Source organism: Leopardus geoffroyi, chromosome B3, assembly GCF_018350155.1.
Source record: "Leopardus geoffroyi isolate Oge1 chromosome B3, O.geoffroyi_Oge1_pat1.0, whole genome shotgun sequence".
Lineage (NCBI taxonomy): Eukaryota > Metazoa > Chordata > Mammalia > Carnivora > Felidae > Leopardus > Leopardus geoffroyi.
Window position 1 is genome coordinate 64562173 of NC_059337.1, and position 16928 is coordinate 64579100.

A 16928-nucleotide genomic window follows, 5' to 3' on the forward strand; every position below is an offset into this window, starting at 1 on the left:
TTTAATTTGCTAAGAGGGTAGACCATTATGTTAAGTATTCTTATCACAAAGACAAATTAAAGAGGGCAGGAGGAAACTTTTAAAAAATGGGATAGTACCTACTGCAGAATTTAAAGTCTAGTAGGAGAGACCTACCAGTAGTAAATCAACAATTTAAGAACGTATAAGTGTAAAAGTGAAAATATTTTCTCATATGAACAGAGTGCTCAACCCAGGGGAGAATGTTAGCTCTAACCAACCTATAAGCTGACAGAGTGGTTTGAATAACCATTGGCCTTTAGAATAGACCACCCCAGGCTGTTCACAAGTCCCTTCACTGCCATGTCATTTAATCCTTTCAATAGCCATATTTAAGCAAATTACTTAAAACTCTTACATGATTATAGTTTTGTTTTAAATTCTATAGTGTTTAAAATACTGAATTTTGTTTTTGTTTAAAGTCATGCACACACAGAGGTACATAGGCGGCTCAGTCAGTGAAGCATCTGACTTCAGCTCAGGTCACGATCTCGCGGTCTGTGGATTTGAGCCCCGCATCAGGCTCTGAGCTGTCAGCAGAGCTGACATCCAAGCCTGCTTAGGATTCTGTCTCCCTCTTTCTCTGCCCCTCCCCCACTCAACGTTCTGGCTCTGTCTCTGTCTCTCAAAAATAAATGCTAAAAATTTTTTTAAATAAATAAAGTTATGCACACATACTACCTACACACCCCACAATACAGTAGTTTCAACTTCACCTGAGAAATATCTGAGAAACTGTTTAAAAGTAGTTTTACTGCACTTCACTTTACTACACTTCACAAATGATTGCGTTTTTACAAATTGGGGGTTTGTGGCAACCCTGTGCTGAACAAGTCTATCAGTGCCATTGCCATTTTTCCAACATTGGTCACTTTGTATCCCTGCGTCACATTTTGGTACTTTTTTTTTTTAAGCTTATTATTTATTTGGGTGGGGGGTGAAGGGAAAGACAGAGGGAGGGAGGGAGAGAAGGAGGGGGCATGGGCACAGGAGGGGCCAGAGAGGGAAGCAGAAAAAGAATCCCAAGCGGGCTTGGCACTGACAGCACGGAGCTTACTCTCATGAACTGTGAGATCATGACCTGAGCCAAAATTAAGAGTTGGACGCTTAACTGAGCTACCAAGGCGTCCGTCCCCCCTCATTTTGGTAATTTTTGAAGGAGATTAAAAAAGTGCTACTCCAGTGAACACACGAATAAGAAGGTGCAACAGCCTGACTGCTGATATGGAGAAAATTTTAGTGGTGTGAATAGAAGATCAAACCCAGCTACAACATTCCTTAAGCCAATCTAATCCAGAGCAAGGCCCTAATGCCCTTCAATTCTATGAAGGCTAACAAAGGTGAAGAATCTGCAGAAAAGAAGTTTGAATTTGAAGCTAGCAGAGGTTGATTCATGAAGTTTAAGGAAAAAAGGTGTCTCCACAGCATGAAGTACAAGGTGAAGCAACAAGTGTGATACAGAAGTTGCAGGAAACTACCCTGGATATCTATCCAGAAGACATAGCTAAGACAATTAATGAAGGTGGCTACACTAAACAACAGATTTTCAGTGCAGATGAAACAGCCTTCTATTGAAAGATGCTATGTAGGATTTTTCGTAGTTAGAGAGAAATCAATACCCGGCTTCAAAGGACAGGCTGATCCTCTTGTTAGGGGCTAATGCAGTTGGGGACTTGAAGCCAATGCTCATTTACCACTGTAAAAATCGTAGGACCCTTAAGAACTATGCTACACCTACTGTGCCCGTGCTGTATGAACAGAACAACAAAACCTGGGTGACAGCACATCCATTTACAGCATGGTTTATTGACTATTTTAAGCCCACTGTTGAGACCTACTATTCAAAAGAAAAGATTTCCTTCAAAATACGACTGCTCATGGACAATGCACCCAAGGGCTCTCGTAGAAATGTACAATGAGATTAATGCTGTTTTCATGTCTGCTGACACAATATCCATTCTGCAGCCCACAGATCAAGGAGTAATTGTGACTTTTAAGTCTTACTATTTATGAAATATAATCCTTAAGGCTACAGCTTCCATAGTGATTCCTCTGATGATCCAGGCAAAGTAAATTGAAAACCTTCTGGAAAGGATTCGTTACTCTAGATGTCATTAAGAACATTTATGATTCAAGGAAAGAGATCAAAATACCAACATTAACGGGAGTCTGGAAAAAGGTGACTCTGAACCTCATGAATGGCTTTGAAGGCTGAAGACTGCAGATGTCGTGGGAACAGCAAGGGAACTAGAAGCAGAACTGAAGATGTGACTGAACTGCTACAATCTCACGACAAACCGCAACAGATGACGAGATGGATAAGAAAATGGTAACTTGAGATGGAATCTTCCCATGGTGAAATACTGTGAAGATTGTTGAAATGACAACAAGAGATTTAGAATATTCCATAAATTTAGTTGATAAAGCAGCAGGGTTTGAGAAGATGGACTCCAATTTTGAAAGAAGTTCTACTGTGGGTAAAATGCTATCAAACAGCATCGCATTTTATAGAGAAAATGTTTGTAAAAGAGTCCACTCATGCAGCACACTTCGCTGTTGCCTTGTTTTAAGCAATTGCCACAGCCACCCCAAGCCACCCTGAGCAACCACCAACATGATCGATCAGAGGCCACTGGCATATAGAGTCAAGACCCTCTAGCAGCAAAAGATTACAACTTACTGAAAGTTGAATGATAGCTGGCGTTTTTTTGGAATAAAATATTTTTTAATTAATGTACATTGGGTTTTTTTCAGACATAATGCTACTGCACACTTAAAAAAACTGCAGTATACTGTAAATGTAACTTTTATATTTACTGGGGTAACCCAATATATATTACTGGGAAACCAAAAAATTAATTTGATTCGCTTTAGTGTGATATTCACTTTACTGCAGTGGTCTGGAAATGAACACACAACATCTCCCACCCTCAAAGATTCTGAACCAGCAGATTCTGAACCAGTAGGAGTTAAGTATGTGTATGATGTTAGACCCAAGGTGATTCTCATGGGCAGGCAGGATTGAGAGCCACTGATTTAAAGACTTTTCCCTGCAATCTACACATGATAGTCTAAGGAGCTCACAAAAAGTTAAGACAGTATGTATCAAACTGTACTTATGAAGACTATGCCAAGGTCCCTCTGATTTCAAAACTTCATTCACACAGATCACCAGTTCTTCAAAAATGTGTACTCTGGACAGAATCTAAGCTGGTCTCCCTTTGTTCTGTGGGAATGTGCTCTATGTAATACTACAAACAAGAGTTCAGTCTAGTATTTAAAAGGTTAATCCATGCAGATGGTAAACAATACAGTGAAAAGTCTTCTTTCCACCACAGATCTTCAGATTCCCCTTCTCCAAAGGCAATCAACATTAATGTCTGGGATATCATTTTAGGCACATGTGTATGTATATTGAGAATGCCTATCTACCATCTACATGCTTTTGTTTCTTTTATATAAACGAGTGTACTGCACATATCCATATATATTTTTAAAACTTACCAATAATCTCAGAAATCATTCCATACCATCACATTTGATCTATTTCCAATCTAATGGCTATATAGTGGCATCACTGCAAAGATATACCATTTCTATTTAACTACTATGAGTAATGCCATAATGAACACCCTTTTCATATATCTGTGTACACCTAGGGAAATAAATATGTACTCCTAGTTACAGGATTTCCAAGTTAAAAGGTAGGTGAATTTTAATTGTGATATTGAGAATTTGCCCTCAAATAATTAAGTGAAATAAAATAAATAAAATAAAAAACTGTTCTAACAGTTATTCTCTCACATTTTAATGCCTAACAGTATATGAGGATGCATATTCCCCCAAACTTGTATCATCACATTTTTTTTTAATTTTTGTTATTTACTTGTCTGTTAAGTGAAAAATGGTATCCTGTCATTTTATTTTTGTAACTCTTTAACTCTGAGTGATACATCTTTTCATGATTAGAAGCATTTTTTTAAAAACTTTTTTCTGTGGAGTGCCAGTTCATTTCTTTCGTACTTTACACATTTTTCCACTGAGTTTTTATCTTTTTCTTCTGGATTTATGAAAGCTCTTCACACACTAACGACTTTGGCCCTTTTTGTTTTATACATGTTGCAAACACTGCAAGAAAAGTATGAAGAGACTTACTGCATCATTACGTTTTAAACACAGAGTCAAGACAAAGACAGAAGAGATGGCGGTAAGACTGTGAACTGGTGTAACAACTCTGGAACAAAATATGGTAATATATACCTAGAGTTTATTTAAAAAAAAATTTTTTTTAACGTTTATTTTATTTTTGAGACAGAGAGAGACAGAGCATGAACGGGGGAGGGGCAGAGAGAGAGGGAGACACAGAACCAGAAGCAGGCTCCAGGTTCTGAGCCATCAGCCCAGAGCCCGACGCGGGGCTCGAACTCACGGTCGGTGAGGTCGTGACCTGAGCTGAAGTCGGACGCTCAACCAACTGAGCCACCCAGGCGCCCCTAGAGTTTATTTTTAAATGTTTATAATCTTTAAGTAAAAGTAGCCAAAAACATGAACAATGAATTAAAAATAGGAAAGAATCTAAACACCCATTGTACAAAAATGTTATGTCCATAGCATAGAATGCTCTGTAGCCATTTATTCTTTCCAAAAAAATATTAAGTGATGGGGAAATGCTCACAATACATTAAATGAGAAGGAGGAAGACAAGAAGCTACATCTACGATAGGCTCTTAATCTTACTTACATGTGTGTGTACAAAGGAAAAAGAGAAGGAAAAGAAAATAACAGCAAAAACAATTGATGATTCTGAGGAGTGAGATTATCAATGATTTTCTTAACAATTCTCTGTACTTTGTAAGAATTCTATGATGAACATATAATTTTAAACACATAACATAAAATTTACCATGCCATTTATAAACATACAACAGCATTAAGTATATTTGCACTGGTAGGCAACCATCACCCAACTCAAAAACATTTTTATCTTCCCTAACTGATACTGTACCTGTTTAACACTAATTCTGTTTTGCCCCATCTTCCAGGCATACGTTTTCATCATCAGAAAAAATTATACCAATTTCTCTTTTACCTCCTTATTTTTACTTGTACCAGAAACCTGTATTGCTATTATTGTTCAGATTTTCAGCAGATAAGGCAAAAAGGGAAACACAATGGAGCACACAGTTCTCACTGACAGAGCGCCCATGTTCCTCTGGGCCAAGGCTTCTCAGCTCCCTTTCTGTCCCCAAGGGTTACTGTGCTCTCCCATCACTAACAATGGTTCCTTAAATCAGTGACTTCTACTGAATGGGAGGAAGATGGGGAAACAGTATAAGAAAAGGGTGTTTGGAGGCGGGGGGGGGGGGGGGCGACATAACTTTTATCCCCTGCAACCCACACAAGGCAATTCAAATGTCAACACTTCTATCACCACCACTTAACACTTATGATTTCTGCGCCAATTAAACAAACACTACAGCCTATGAGGAATATATCACAGGGAGTTTTTTATAAATGGTACAACCTAAAATAACAGAAATCTTCAATAACAGATGCTAGAAAAATTCTTTCAAATGACCATTGTCTGTAGAACTTTGAAAACAGCATGAAATTAACTGAATTTTAAAAATGTTTAAAGGACCCCAATACAAATAAATGGATTAGTTGTGGTAATTGTTTAGATATAGGGTAATCTATATTCCAAACTCACCCCTGACAAAAACAGGTCACACTCACTAGAATTCAAATGGCCAGAGGGCACAATCGTTTTAAAAACTGATATAACCCTAGTGCCTAGAGCAGTTTCCAGTTTAATAATAGATGATCAGTAAATATTTTTGAACCAACTCTCATTCAATGCCTAGCACTAAAAACAAGATCTAATAATGCACTTAACTGCCTAGTTTCAGAGTTTTAAGAATAAACAGGGCTCTAAATGACCAACCTATTCATTTAAGTATAAATGCTGAGTGATGAATTACATGAAGAAAAAACTACTAAAACAGTATGTAAATCACAAACACAGCATTCTACAATGGCCAAATAAATCTTAAGTGTTAGAAATCTCAGCACACTAGAATTTATACATTTATATAAGTATTGCTAAGTCAGCTTCATATTTTAAGTCAAATATTAAAATCTTTTTAACATACAAAATGTCCAAAACTTCATTAATCAAACTTCTAAATCTTGAACATAACAAAAACCACATCAAACACATGAGTTTAAATGTTCAAAGAAAGATAACTTACATAGAAGCTTCAAACAGTCATCCTTCTTTTTTAAACGGTCCTTAATATCTCCTGATATGAGTACAGAATACGGACATGCCATTTCTTTTAAAAACCCACTTATCTCAAGCTGGAAGCTTTCTAGATCATCTCTCCCTTTAAAAAAGAAAAACCATAAAACACTTACTGAACATTTTACCATATAATCTGAAACTATAAAATCTACCGCTAGTTGATTTCAATTTTATATTTAATTAAAAATTTTCAATTTGACGTAAAATCCTTACACGTGTGACACCCCGATGCTTAGGTATAATTTCTACATAATAAAAGGAACACTTAAATTTAAGAACTTAAGTATCTAATCATGACATTAAGTATTTTTATATTTCAATCCCTAACTGTTTTCCAATGGACTTTCCACAAAAGCAGATAAACTGGAACTATTTTACGTCAGTAAATGAAATACCGAAAGTGTTACTGTGACTATAATAACTGGCTTCACAGCAAATGATGTATTTCTATTGTATTTCTATGGATTCAGATAAAAAATGCAATCATTTGAGCTTCATTGCTTATCTTTCTTTCATAATCTAATGATGTATGAATTTGTGCCACATGTTTTCAATTCAGCTAATTTTACTTTGCTTCAAGGGAATTCTATTGGATTTGTCAAGAAAGGAAAACAATTTAAAAGGACAGCTCCAGAAGAGAAGGTTACTTTGTACCCTATCAAGTGCTCAATATTTTATTTTTCATTTTAATTTGCTATCTGAAATTCTACCAAAGAGCCACAAGGACTCCAGTTACCAAGACAGTAACAAATTAAACAAACATTTCTGATCTAGCACAGGAGTTTTTTAGAAAAGTATTTCTACGTGAATCCATGTCCTGAATTACAGGCATGGTAATTCAATTTAAATTAGGAATTACATGTACCTTAACAACAAAAACAAAACCTAAATTCAAAATAAGCAATACTCAAAAATTTAACCTTTTAAATAATCAAATTCAGACTCTACTTTCTCTGAAGAATGATACTAAGGTTAAGACCGTAAACAGTCGTTGTTTATAATCTTATGTAAATTTAAGAACCAATTTTGAATTACTATAAAATTTAACCCAAAGGTATTCAGTTTCACATGCTGCAGTTCTTCATAATGTTACTGATTTTTCTTTGCAGGCACATTGCAGGTAAAACTATAAATCATAAGCCATCATTTCATTTTACTACTACAGAAAAACAAAATACAATCAATGGCAATACCAGCTGAAGTGATACTTTCTTCCAAGTTGCACAATGATTTTATCTGAGAGCCTAACCAAACACAGAGCTCTGAAAATTCAGGTGAAGACAGTCCACCCTCTGCTGCCTTGGTAAGGGCTTGCTCTTCTAACAGTGGTCCCTTGTACCTAGAAAGAAAGACATAAAAGGTGTAAAAAACAAACAAACAAACTGGTAGTACTCTATATATCAAGGCCTGGGGCCTATTTTTATACATAAAGTTTTACTGGAACATAGCCAATAAATGTATCCATTTACAAACTATCTCTGGCTGCTTTCATGTTGCAACTGCAGAGTTGATAGTATGGTCAGCAAAGCCTAAAATTACTATTAGGTCTGTTATAGACATGGTTTGCCAATTTCTGCCCTATTTAATTAGCATTTGGCTTTTTGTCAACATTTTATCATGTTTTAGTAACATTATTAACCAATTTTTTTTTTTTAATTTTTTTTTTTTTTCAACGTTTATTTATTTTTGGGACAGAGAGAGAGCATGAACGGGGGAGGGGCAGAGAGAGAGGGAGACACAGAATTGGAAACAGGCTCTAGGCTCTGAGCCATCGCCCAGAGCCCAACGCGGGGCTCGAACTCACGGACCGCGAGATCGTGACCTGGCTGAAGTCGGACGCTTAACCGACTGCGCCACCCAGGCGCCCCGTCCAATTTTAAGATAAATATTACAACACGAAGTCAAATAGAGCAGTCTAATAACCATATACTAGTTACAAAATAAGCAAAAAAAAATTTAGCAAAAAAAGAACAGACACAAATTTTATTTTTTGAGAGAGCCCAAGTGAGCGAAGGGAAGAAACACAGAATCCCACAAAGTACAGAGAGATGGAGACAGGTAGGGGGAGGGGGAGGGGGGAGGGGGAGGGAGAGAAGCGGGGCTCATCCAAGGCAGGACTCGAACTCACTAATCTTGACACCATGACCTGAGCAGAAGTCAGAAATTTAACTGACTGAGTCACCCAGACACCCAGATGCAAATTTTAAATTAAAAAATTAAAACTGAAAAGGACCTACGTATGAGATCATTTTAACCTAAACCATTTCTTTTATAATTTTGTACTTTTAAACACTGCTACAAAATGTATTTGAATAAACCTAAAATTTTCTAATTTTATATATTAACTTCATTGAATTATATACCAGTTTTCTACTTTTATTGTTCTTCCTGCAACTATTTTTTTTCCATTATAAACTTTTAGATCGTAACATATTTAAATTTAATCCACTGCCAATTATTTATGTATGTATGTATGCATGTATTGATACTTAAATTGTCCTACCTCTGCATATTAGCCACGGAATCCTTTTATTCCCTGTATTCTCTGAATTCTTTCCTTGCTTTCTATGACAAGATGTTCCTGCCCTATACCTGTAATTGGCCATTTCTCCAAAAAGCCCTGATTCTTTTTAATCATACTTAAGAGTACACAATCCGATACTAAAGGTAAGTCATTGTATATGTATCTTTTTAAGAGAAATTACATCAGGAGTTCACATTGCTACTTCTAATTCAAATTTAGAATTGTAGGATATTTACTTATTCTGTTTTACATTTCTATTATCTCTCAGAATGAAATTCTGGTTTGTAATGACATTTACAGAATCCTACTACACATAAAAATAGATTTACAGATAGCTTCAGAATGGGAAAATCAAATAACTAACAATAAAATTACTGAAAACAATTTTTTTTATCTTTAGAATATATTCTATTAAGGGGCACCTGAGTGGCTCAGTCAGTTAAGCGTCCAACTCTTGGTTCTGGCTCAGGTCGTGATCTCAGTGAGTTCAAGCCCCACATCAGGCTCAGTGCTGCTGGTACAGAGTCTGCTTGGGATTCTCTCTCTCCCCCTCTCACACTCACGCATGCTCTCTCTCTGTCCACCTCAAAATAAATAAATAAACTAAGGGCACTTGGGTGGCTCAGTCAGTTAAGCGGCTGGCTTTGGCTCAGGTCATGACCTCATGGTTCATGAGTTGCAGCCCCCATCAGGCTCTCTGCACAGAGCCAGCTTCGGATTCTCTCTCTCTCTCTCTCTCTCTCTCTCTCTCAATCTCTCTCTGCTCCTTCCCTGCTCACTCTCTCAAAAATAATAAATAAAAAAATTAAAAATAAATAAATAAGCTTAAAAAAGAAAAAGAATATATTCCAGTAAGGATGTAGGAAAAAACAATCCCTTTCCATGGGATGAAACCACCTACTCCATATACTGGTAAACATTTGTTTCATTTTGCTTTCAATTTTCAGCAATTTTTCTTGCTTTGATTTCATTTTATTTAATTTTGCTTTATAATTATGTAAAACATGTACATTATTTCAAAGTCTAATTTACAAAACCAGGAATATTCAACAAACTTAGCTTGCAATCTTAATCTTGTTCCCTCTACTCTGTTCCTTCCTTCCCGTGCATGTTTATTAGGGGTGTTCATTCCATAATGTTTTAAAATATAAACGTATGCATACTTTTTTAGGTAAAGGCAGTCTACTACACACTGTCCTATTCCTTGCTTTAAACACATACACACTCATACACATACATTTACATATATAGCAGACCCGAAAACAAGGGGTTAGGGGTGCCAATCCTAACCCTGCATATAACTTTGGACTCCTGAAAAACATAACTACTAATAGCCTACTGCTAACTGGAAGCTTTACTAATAATATAAAAAGCCAACTAACACGTACTTGGTATGTTATTATGTATTACATACATATTCTTACAATAAAGCTAAAAAAAAATCATAGGAGTTTTACAGTATTATACATATATTTTTTTGAAAAAAGTCCATGTACACGTGGACCCATACAGTTCAAATCCATGTTGTTAAAGGGTCAACTGTACTGGAGATCAGCAGAGACACTACCCAATTATTTTACAGTTATATAGTACTCCACTGTCGGGAGTACTAGGCCCCCAGTTAAGGACATTTGGGTTATTTGTAGTATTGTGCTATCAGAAAAAATTTGGGGTGCATCTGGGTGGCTTAGTCGGTTGAACATCTGACTTCAGCTCAGGTCATGATTTCACAGTTCATGAGTTCAAGCCTCACATAGGGCTCATTGCTGTTAATGCGCAGAGCCCACTTAGAATCCTGTGTCCTGGGGCGCCTGGGTGGCGCAGTCGGTTGGGCGTCCGACTTCAGCCAGGTCACGATCTCGCGGTCCGTGAGTTCGAGCCCCGCGTCAGGCTCTGGGCTGATGGCTCGGAGCCTGGAGCCTGTTTCCGATTCTGTGTCTCCCTCTCTCTCTGCCCCTCCCCCGTTCATGCTCTGTCACTCTCTGTCCCCCCAAAAATAAACAAACATTGAAAAAAAAAAAAAGAATCCTGTGTCCTGCTCTGTCTGCCTCTCCCCCACTTGCACTGGCTCTCTAGCTCTCTCTCTCTCTCTCAAAAATAAACATTAAAAAAAAAAGAGACAGAGAAGAAAAATTTAGCAAATTTTTGTCAGTTTTTACCTGCGATAGATTTCTAGAGGTCAGACTGTTGGGTCAAAGGGTAAATGGATATCTAACTTTGCTAGATATTATTAAATATTCCTCTACAGGGGCTGTACCATCAAGGTGTAAGAGTACCCATTCCCACACAACTCACCAAAGTTGTCAAACATTCAGATTTTTCACCATCTGGTATCTCAATATAGTTTTAATTTACATTTCTCTTAAAAGCAAGGCTGTACATCTTTTCATATGTTTAAAGGCCATTTGTGCATCTTTTTCTCTGAATTCTCTGGTCAGAGCTCATGAAGGTATTTTCAAATCCCCAATTCGCAGGTAAAAAATTAAGGCTTTGGACACCTGGGTGGCTCAGTCGGTTGGGCATCTCACTCTTGATTTCGGCTCAGGTCAAGATCTCAGGGCCATGGGATCAAGCCCTGCATCAGGTTCCACATTGTGCACAGAGTCTGCTCAGGACTCTCTCTCTCTTCTCTCTGCCCCTCCCCACCCCAAATAAAAATTAAAAAATTAAGGCCTAATGAGGTTAAGGTACCTGCCTTAAGTAGCAGGCTAGGCACAGTAATGGGCAAACATAGATAGATATACGGTACAGATACTGATAATTATATTTATTCATAAATCATTTAGCCTTTACAGCAATGCTTTGGAGACAGCATTATCTCAATTCTATAGGATCAGAAGAAACTAGGTGATGACTCTAGGATTTAAATCCAGATTTGAACCCACACACTCCACATGAAGTCACACTTCTGTCTATACTAATAAGGAAACTAAGCAAATAACCTGGCCAGGTGATGCAGCCAAGTAAAGGCAGAGCTAGGACTAGACCACTGCCTCTGTTCCTATAGGCAAGACTGGTTCCTCCTATGTTACCTTTCCTCCAGATCTTACAGTGCCTCTTAGTGAGATTGAATAGTAAACATCTTCTTTCCCCCTACCTGCTTTCACTTCTGCAGTAAAGAAATAATCATAGGGGCACCTGGGTGGCACAGTCGGTTAAGCGTCCGACTTCAGCCAGGTCACGATCTCACGGTCCGTGAGTTCGAGCCCCGCGTCGGGCTCTGGGCTGATGGCTCAGAGCCTGGAGCCTGTTTCCGATTCTGTGTCTCCCTCTCTCTCTGCCCCTCCCCCGTTCATGCTGTGTCTCTCTCTGTCCCAAAAATAAATAAAACGTTGAAAAAAAAAATTTAAAAAAAGAAAAGAAATAATCATAAACTCTTAAATAAATTTAATTAATTCATATCATTGGTGGTAAATTATTTTTAGCTGATATGCCACTTATAAAATTCAATTAAAACTTTTTAAATCATCAAAAATAATTTAGAAGAGAAAAAAACCCACAAATCTCAATGCCTCAGCTCATCACATGAGGTAAAAAATAAAAACAAGAAAAAGTGCATTTAACCAAACTGACTATCTAATAATAATCACAGTTTTAGTAGTAATACCACAAACTGCTCTTATGGTAGGCCAGTGCTGTGTGCTTTATGTATTTAATTTAATTACCTCATTTAATTGCCACAGTATCCTATAAGATAGGGATTATTATATGCTCTTAGTTTGTTCTATGTATTTTTATGTAATTAAGAAAGTGCTATTATTCCAAACACTGGGGACACCTCCCCTAAGCCTAGACTTCCCCACAGTTGCTGGTCTGGCCCTGCTTCAATCTGGGTGATCCAAATCTTCAAGTCCATTAAGGCCACTGGCAAACCTCCACAAATACACAGCCACTGCCTAATTTACTTTCTCTTTTCCATCAGCCAACATACACAGTATGAGACCCTTTCCTTCCCCCTATCATTTACACACCCTACTGGCTTGCCTCTAATCCAGCTCTCCACTTTCTGCATCCCAGACTCTTACACTAGGTTTCATCCATGAACAACAACTCTCCTAGATTGTCCCTCTCTTCTCAGAAAGATTATCCCTGCCACCTCTAGCTTTGGTGATTTTACTCTCTGAAGTTCTTCAGGAGCAGATGGTAAGGTTTCTGTCCTTTTTGCTTCCCCAAACAGCATCCATATCACTGCTTCCCCATCATCTTATAAATATTCCTGGTCTCTCTAGGTTCAGGCCAGTCAGATTTGCCACCCTCTTTCTCTTGTGGTTTTCACCTATTGTTTGGACACTCTCCAAAATTCCCTGCTCTCAGTTTTCCTCTCCATCCCTATTTCTGCCATTGATCTGTATGTATACCCTATACAATAACCTCAGCTCTAATTCCTGAACTTTCTCTTTTCCGACCTTTGCCACTTCATGTCAGTGAGCCACCCCTTAGACCTTACCATCACTGGGAACTACTCCACCTGCAAAATCATTAATTCAACCACAACCTACTACCTATCCTTGGGCTTGCCCTTTTGACCACTCACTGACAACTATTCTTGGATCTCATCTCTACCTCGATTCCATTGGTACCTCCATAATCTCTGCTGTCTTCATTTTCTTCCCTATCCAATTTAGATTCCAAGGTGCATCCTTTCATTTTGGTTCAGTAAATACTTACTGAAGAAATGAGTCATTGATACCATCATGTTCTTCAGCTCCAAGCAACCACTAAGTTCTGCAGTGCACTTCTTTCCATATCCACTTCCACAAAGCACCCATCACTTCTTGTCTTGACTATTAACTAAATTCTCCCATCCATTCTCCACCTTACTAAGGTAACTCTTGAAACTGGACATCTGTTCTCTCCCCTTTTTATTTAAAATCCTTCAATCATGCCCCACTGCTGCTACGACAAAGAACAAAATGCAGAACACAGCCTAAAAAGTGTTGCATGCCTTGGTCCTCACCTAACTCTTCAATCCAATTTTCCACTATCTTGGCCCTTGCTCTCTGCCCTCCAAACAATACAGCAAGCTTCTTTCCACTTCAGGGTCTTCCATTATTTTGTTCTCGCTTTAAGGACACCCTTGTTCTCCTTTCCCACCCAACTTCACCTAGCTTACTCCTGTCCTGCTCCTGTCCTGCCCTTACATAGGTCCTCCTGTCATGTTATGCCACCCTTTTTTTCCTTTAAAGCATTTAATACAGTTTATCATGTTTGTGTGATCACGTCTGTTTCTCCACTGGACTGTCCATCCGGACAGGGCTCAATTCTATTTTGCTCACCACCGACTTCTCAGAACAAGGTGCAACACAGAGTAGTGATCAGTAAATATTTGAAATAAACCCCCTTCCATAATGGTGATTCTCAAATAAGCTGTGAAGCTTTTTCAAAATATGCATGCCTGTATGCACCCTGGAAGATCATGATCCAGTCAGTCTGGTACATAACAGCCTGGGACATTTTATTTCACAAGCTCCATACATGATTCTGATGTACAACCAGGGCTGAGATCTACTCTACAAAATCAGATTGTCAAAACTAAAAAAGAACTCTGAAATCATGAGCTTGAACTCATGAGGAAATAGTTATTCCTACCCAGTTTTCAGCATATCACCGAACTGTTCTTTCACATAGATTTTCCCTTTTAATTCCTCCCTTTAATTTCTAATTTTCCTTGATAAAGTACTTTCACTGATACCCTCAGTGTTTTAATCACAACAGAAAATGCATTATTCACAAACTACACGGATATTTTAAAACCTAGTGCTCAATTACAACACATTTTAAGTAAAAACTGCTTTCTGTATTTCATTATCATTGTAAGAAAACTCAAACTTCAAAATCATTTCCTCACATATTCCAGGAAAAATCAGTTCTAACATACGTAAACTGTTTTATTTTCCATACTGAATAATCTGAAACTAGTTTTCCTTGATAAAAGTCAAGGTTATAGCAAACTTCATTTTTCAAAACACCTATAATAGGCACAATTAAAGGAATGAAGGAAGAGAAAAAAAGCACTGACTTTCTCTTTTTCATAAACTATTTACATAATCATACTATTTTTATCTGGAGTACTCAGGATCTCAAACTATTTGGGGCCTACACACTTCTAGTAAGTATTTTAACTTCTTGTTTTGGCTACTTCTGTAACCAAATTAAGTGAAAATTTCCAAGAGATTTCACAGAGTAAAAATACCCCTTAAATAATCTGACTCAGTTCTTTCATTTGACAAACATTTATTCCGATCTACGAAGTGCAAGGCTCTGTAACACTGTCAAGTAGGTATTATTGGGGTCCAAATGAAGCGACTGACAGAAGAGCAAGTGCAGTTTTAGAAAAAAAAAATAATAATAATAATAAAGTGGGTGGGGGTTTCAAGCTTCACAATAGAACTGCAAAGACACAGCCTATCCCATTCAAGAAACTCCAGCACGTGGCAGGGCAAACAACTGCGCAGATGGTTCCAATCTCTGAATTTAAGTAAGGAGTATTTTTTGACTCCCAACTATCTGGCCTTATCTCTATCTCTGTGCATTCTCTTCCTTGAACTTTTTTTCATTTACCCATTCATCGAACCATAATTTATTGTACAGGGCGCCACTGTAGGACGTTGCTGGGAACAAGGCAGGTAAGGCGCCTGACTTCCTGGAGCGGGAGGAGGTGGGGGCACTGCGAGAGAGGATAAATACACGGGACAAGGTAGTTTGGGATACGGACAACAGCTGGGAGTAAAAACAGGATGAGGCTGAGGGAGACTTTGCACCTCATGATCCCCGTGCTTCAAAGCATTAACATTCTAGGAGTTCTCATGGCACTTAGCATCCTGCATTGTAAATTCCAGTAAACTCTTTGTAGCCCCAACTATGTGAGCTACTAGTAATCTGAAAACAGTCTTTTTCCTACTGCCTTAGCACATAAACATGCGTTAATTAATACGTATTAACACCACGGCCGTATGTAAAACGAACGGATGAAACGGTAGAATGAATGGAGCCACACCAACTTAAAGACACTTTCTCCGGTCAAGGAAGCAGGAGATTCGCTCCCGAACCCTAATTAAGCCACAGGTTGTACATCGCAGGGACAACAGTCCCCAGCCGCAGTTGGGGTTCCAGCACCCATCGCCCCGGGGCGCGACCACTACGTCAACAAAAATACCAGCCGCAGGGACACGCTCCACGGCGAGGCTGGCGCTAACCTGGCTGCTCCGCGCCAACGCCGCGGGGCCCGGCTGCGGAGTTTCGGGGCCAAGAGTTTGGAAGAGGGGGCTACGCGCCCCAGCTCGCCGGCCCCGCTCCACCCCTCAAACGGATTTCTCTCCCGCCTCCCTCTTAACTCCGTCGGCGCCGGCGGGAGCGCGGCTGGGAAGGCCTCCACCCAGCTGCCCGCGCCCAGCAGAGGCCCACGGGGAAGAGACCCCAGCGGCCAAACGGAGGGAGAGCTTTACGTTTTCAGGGGAGGGCGTCCCTGGGAATACTCACCCCAGCGCCTCCAGGGTGTCCAACACGTCCCCTTCCATCGTAGGTTCGGGACCCGACTCCGGCCCTCTCATGGTCCTTGGGCCCAACGCTGTTCGGCGCTCTAAGAAGCCCGCCGGAAACCTGCGTCACGGCGCCAAAGTTCCGGATGGAGTCTCCGCCAGGACTGCTTAGGAGCGCCGCTGAGTGGGGGCGTAACCGTTCCGGCCGGAGGCAATCGGAGCTCTGTGCCTGAAACCGCTTTACGTAACAGTGCGAAGTTTTTTTAATTACGATAAATTATAATAATAAAAAGATTTCTTTGTGCTGGCTCTTTTCTGTGTTGACATCAATCTTAGGAAATATCGTGATTCTACCCAAGTTGTTCTCAACCTATCAGACTCCGGACCTTTTAGTAACAAAAGTCCTGAAATGAAATCATTATCTGGAGTAAAACTGGTATATAATATTACGTATCTACACCTATATTTAAATCAGTATGCACGGCAATGCTCCGACTTTGAAGAAGAAATAAAGGGAAAGTAATGTATGACAATATTGATACACTGTGAAAGGTAGGTCAACGAAGTAATAGGGTGCTTGTTTCTATCTGTAGAAACCTCTTAA

The 16928-nt window shown here is 39.0% G+C and overlaps 1 protein-coding gene across 1 annotated transcript in view; it reads right to left on the reverse strand.

Moving 5' to 3' along the window:
* The window catches only part of FAM98B (family with sequence similarity 98 member B), a 36941-nt gene extending 20461 nt beyond the window's left edge, over positions 1-16480 (reverse strand). Inside the window, exons 1-3 of the mRNA XM_045450076.1 lie at positions 16326-16480; positions 7516-7661; positions 6270-6404 (exon numbers count right to left, since the gene is read on the reverse strand). Coding sequence (XP_045306032.1) covers positions 6270-6404; positions 7516-7661; positions 16326-16396 — 352 coding nt within the window. The 5' untranslated portion in view covers positions 16397-16480. The remainder of the gene's footprint in view (positions 1-6269; positions 6405-7515; positions 7662-16325) is intronic.
* Positions 16481-16928: the final 448 nt, after the last annotated feature.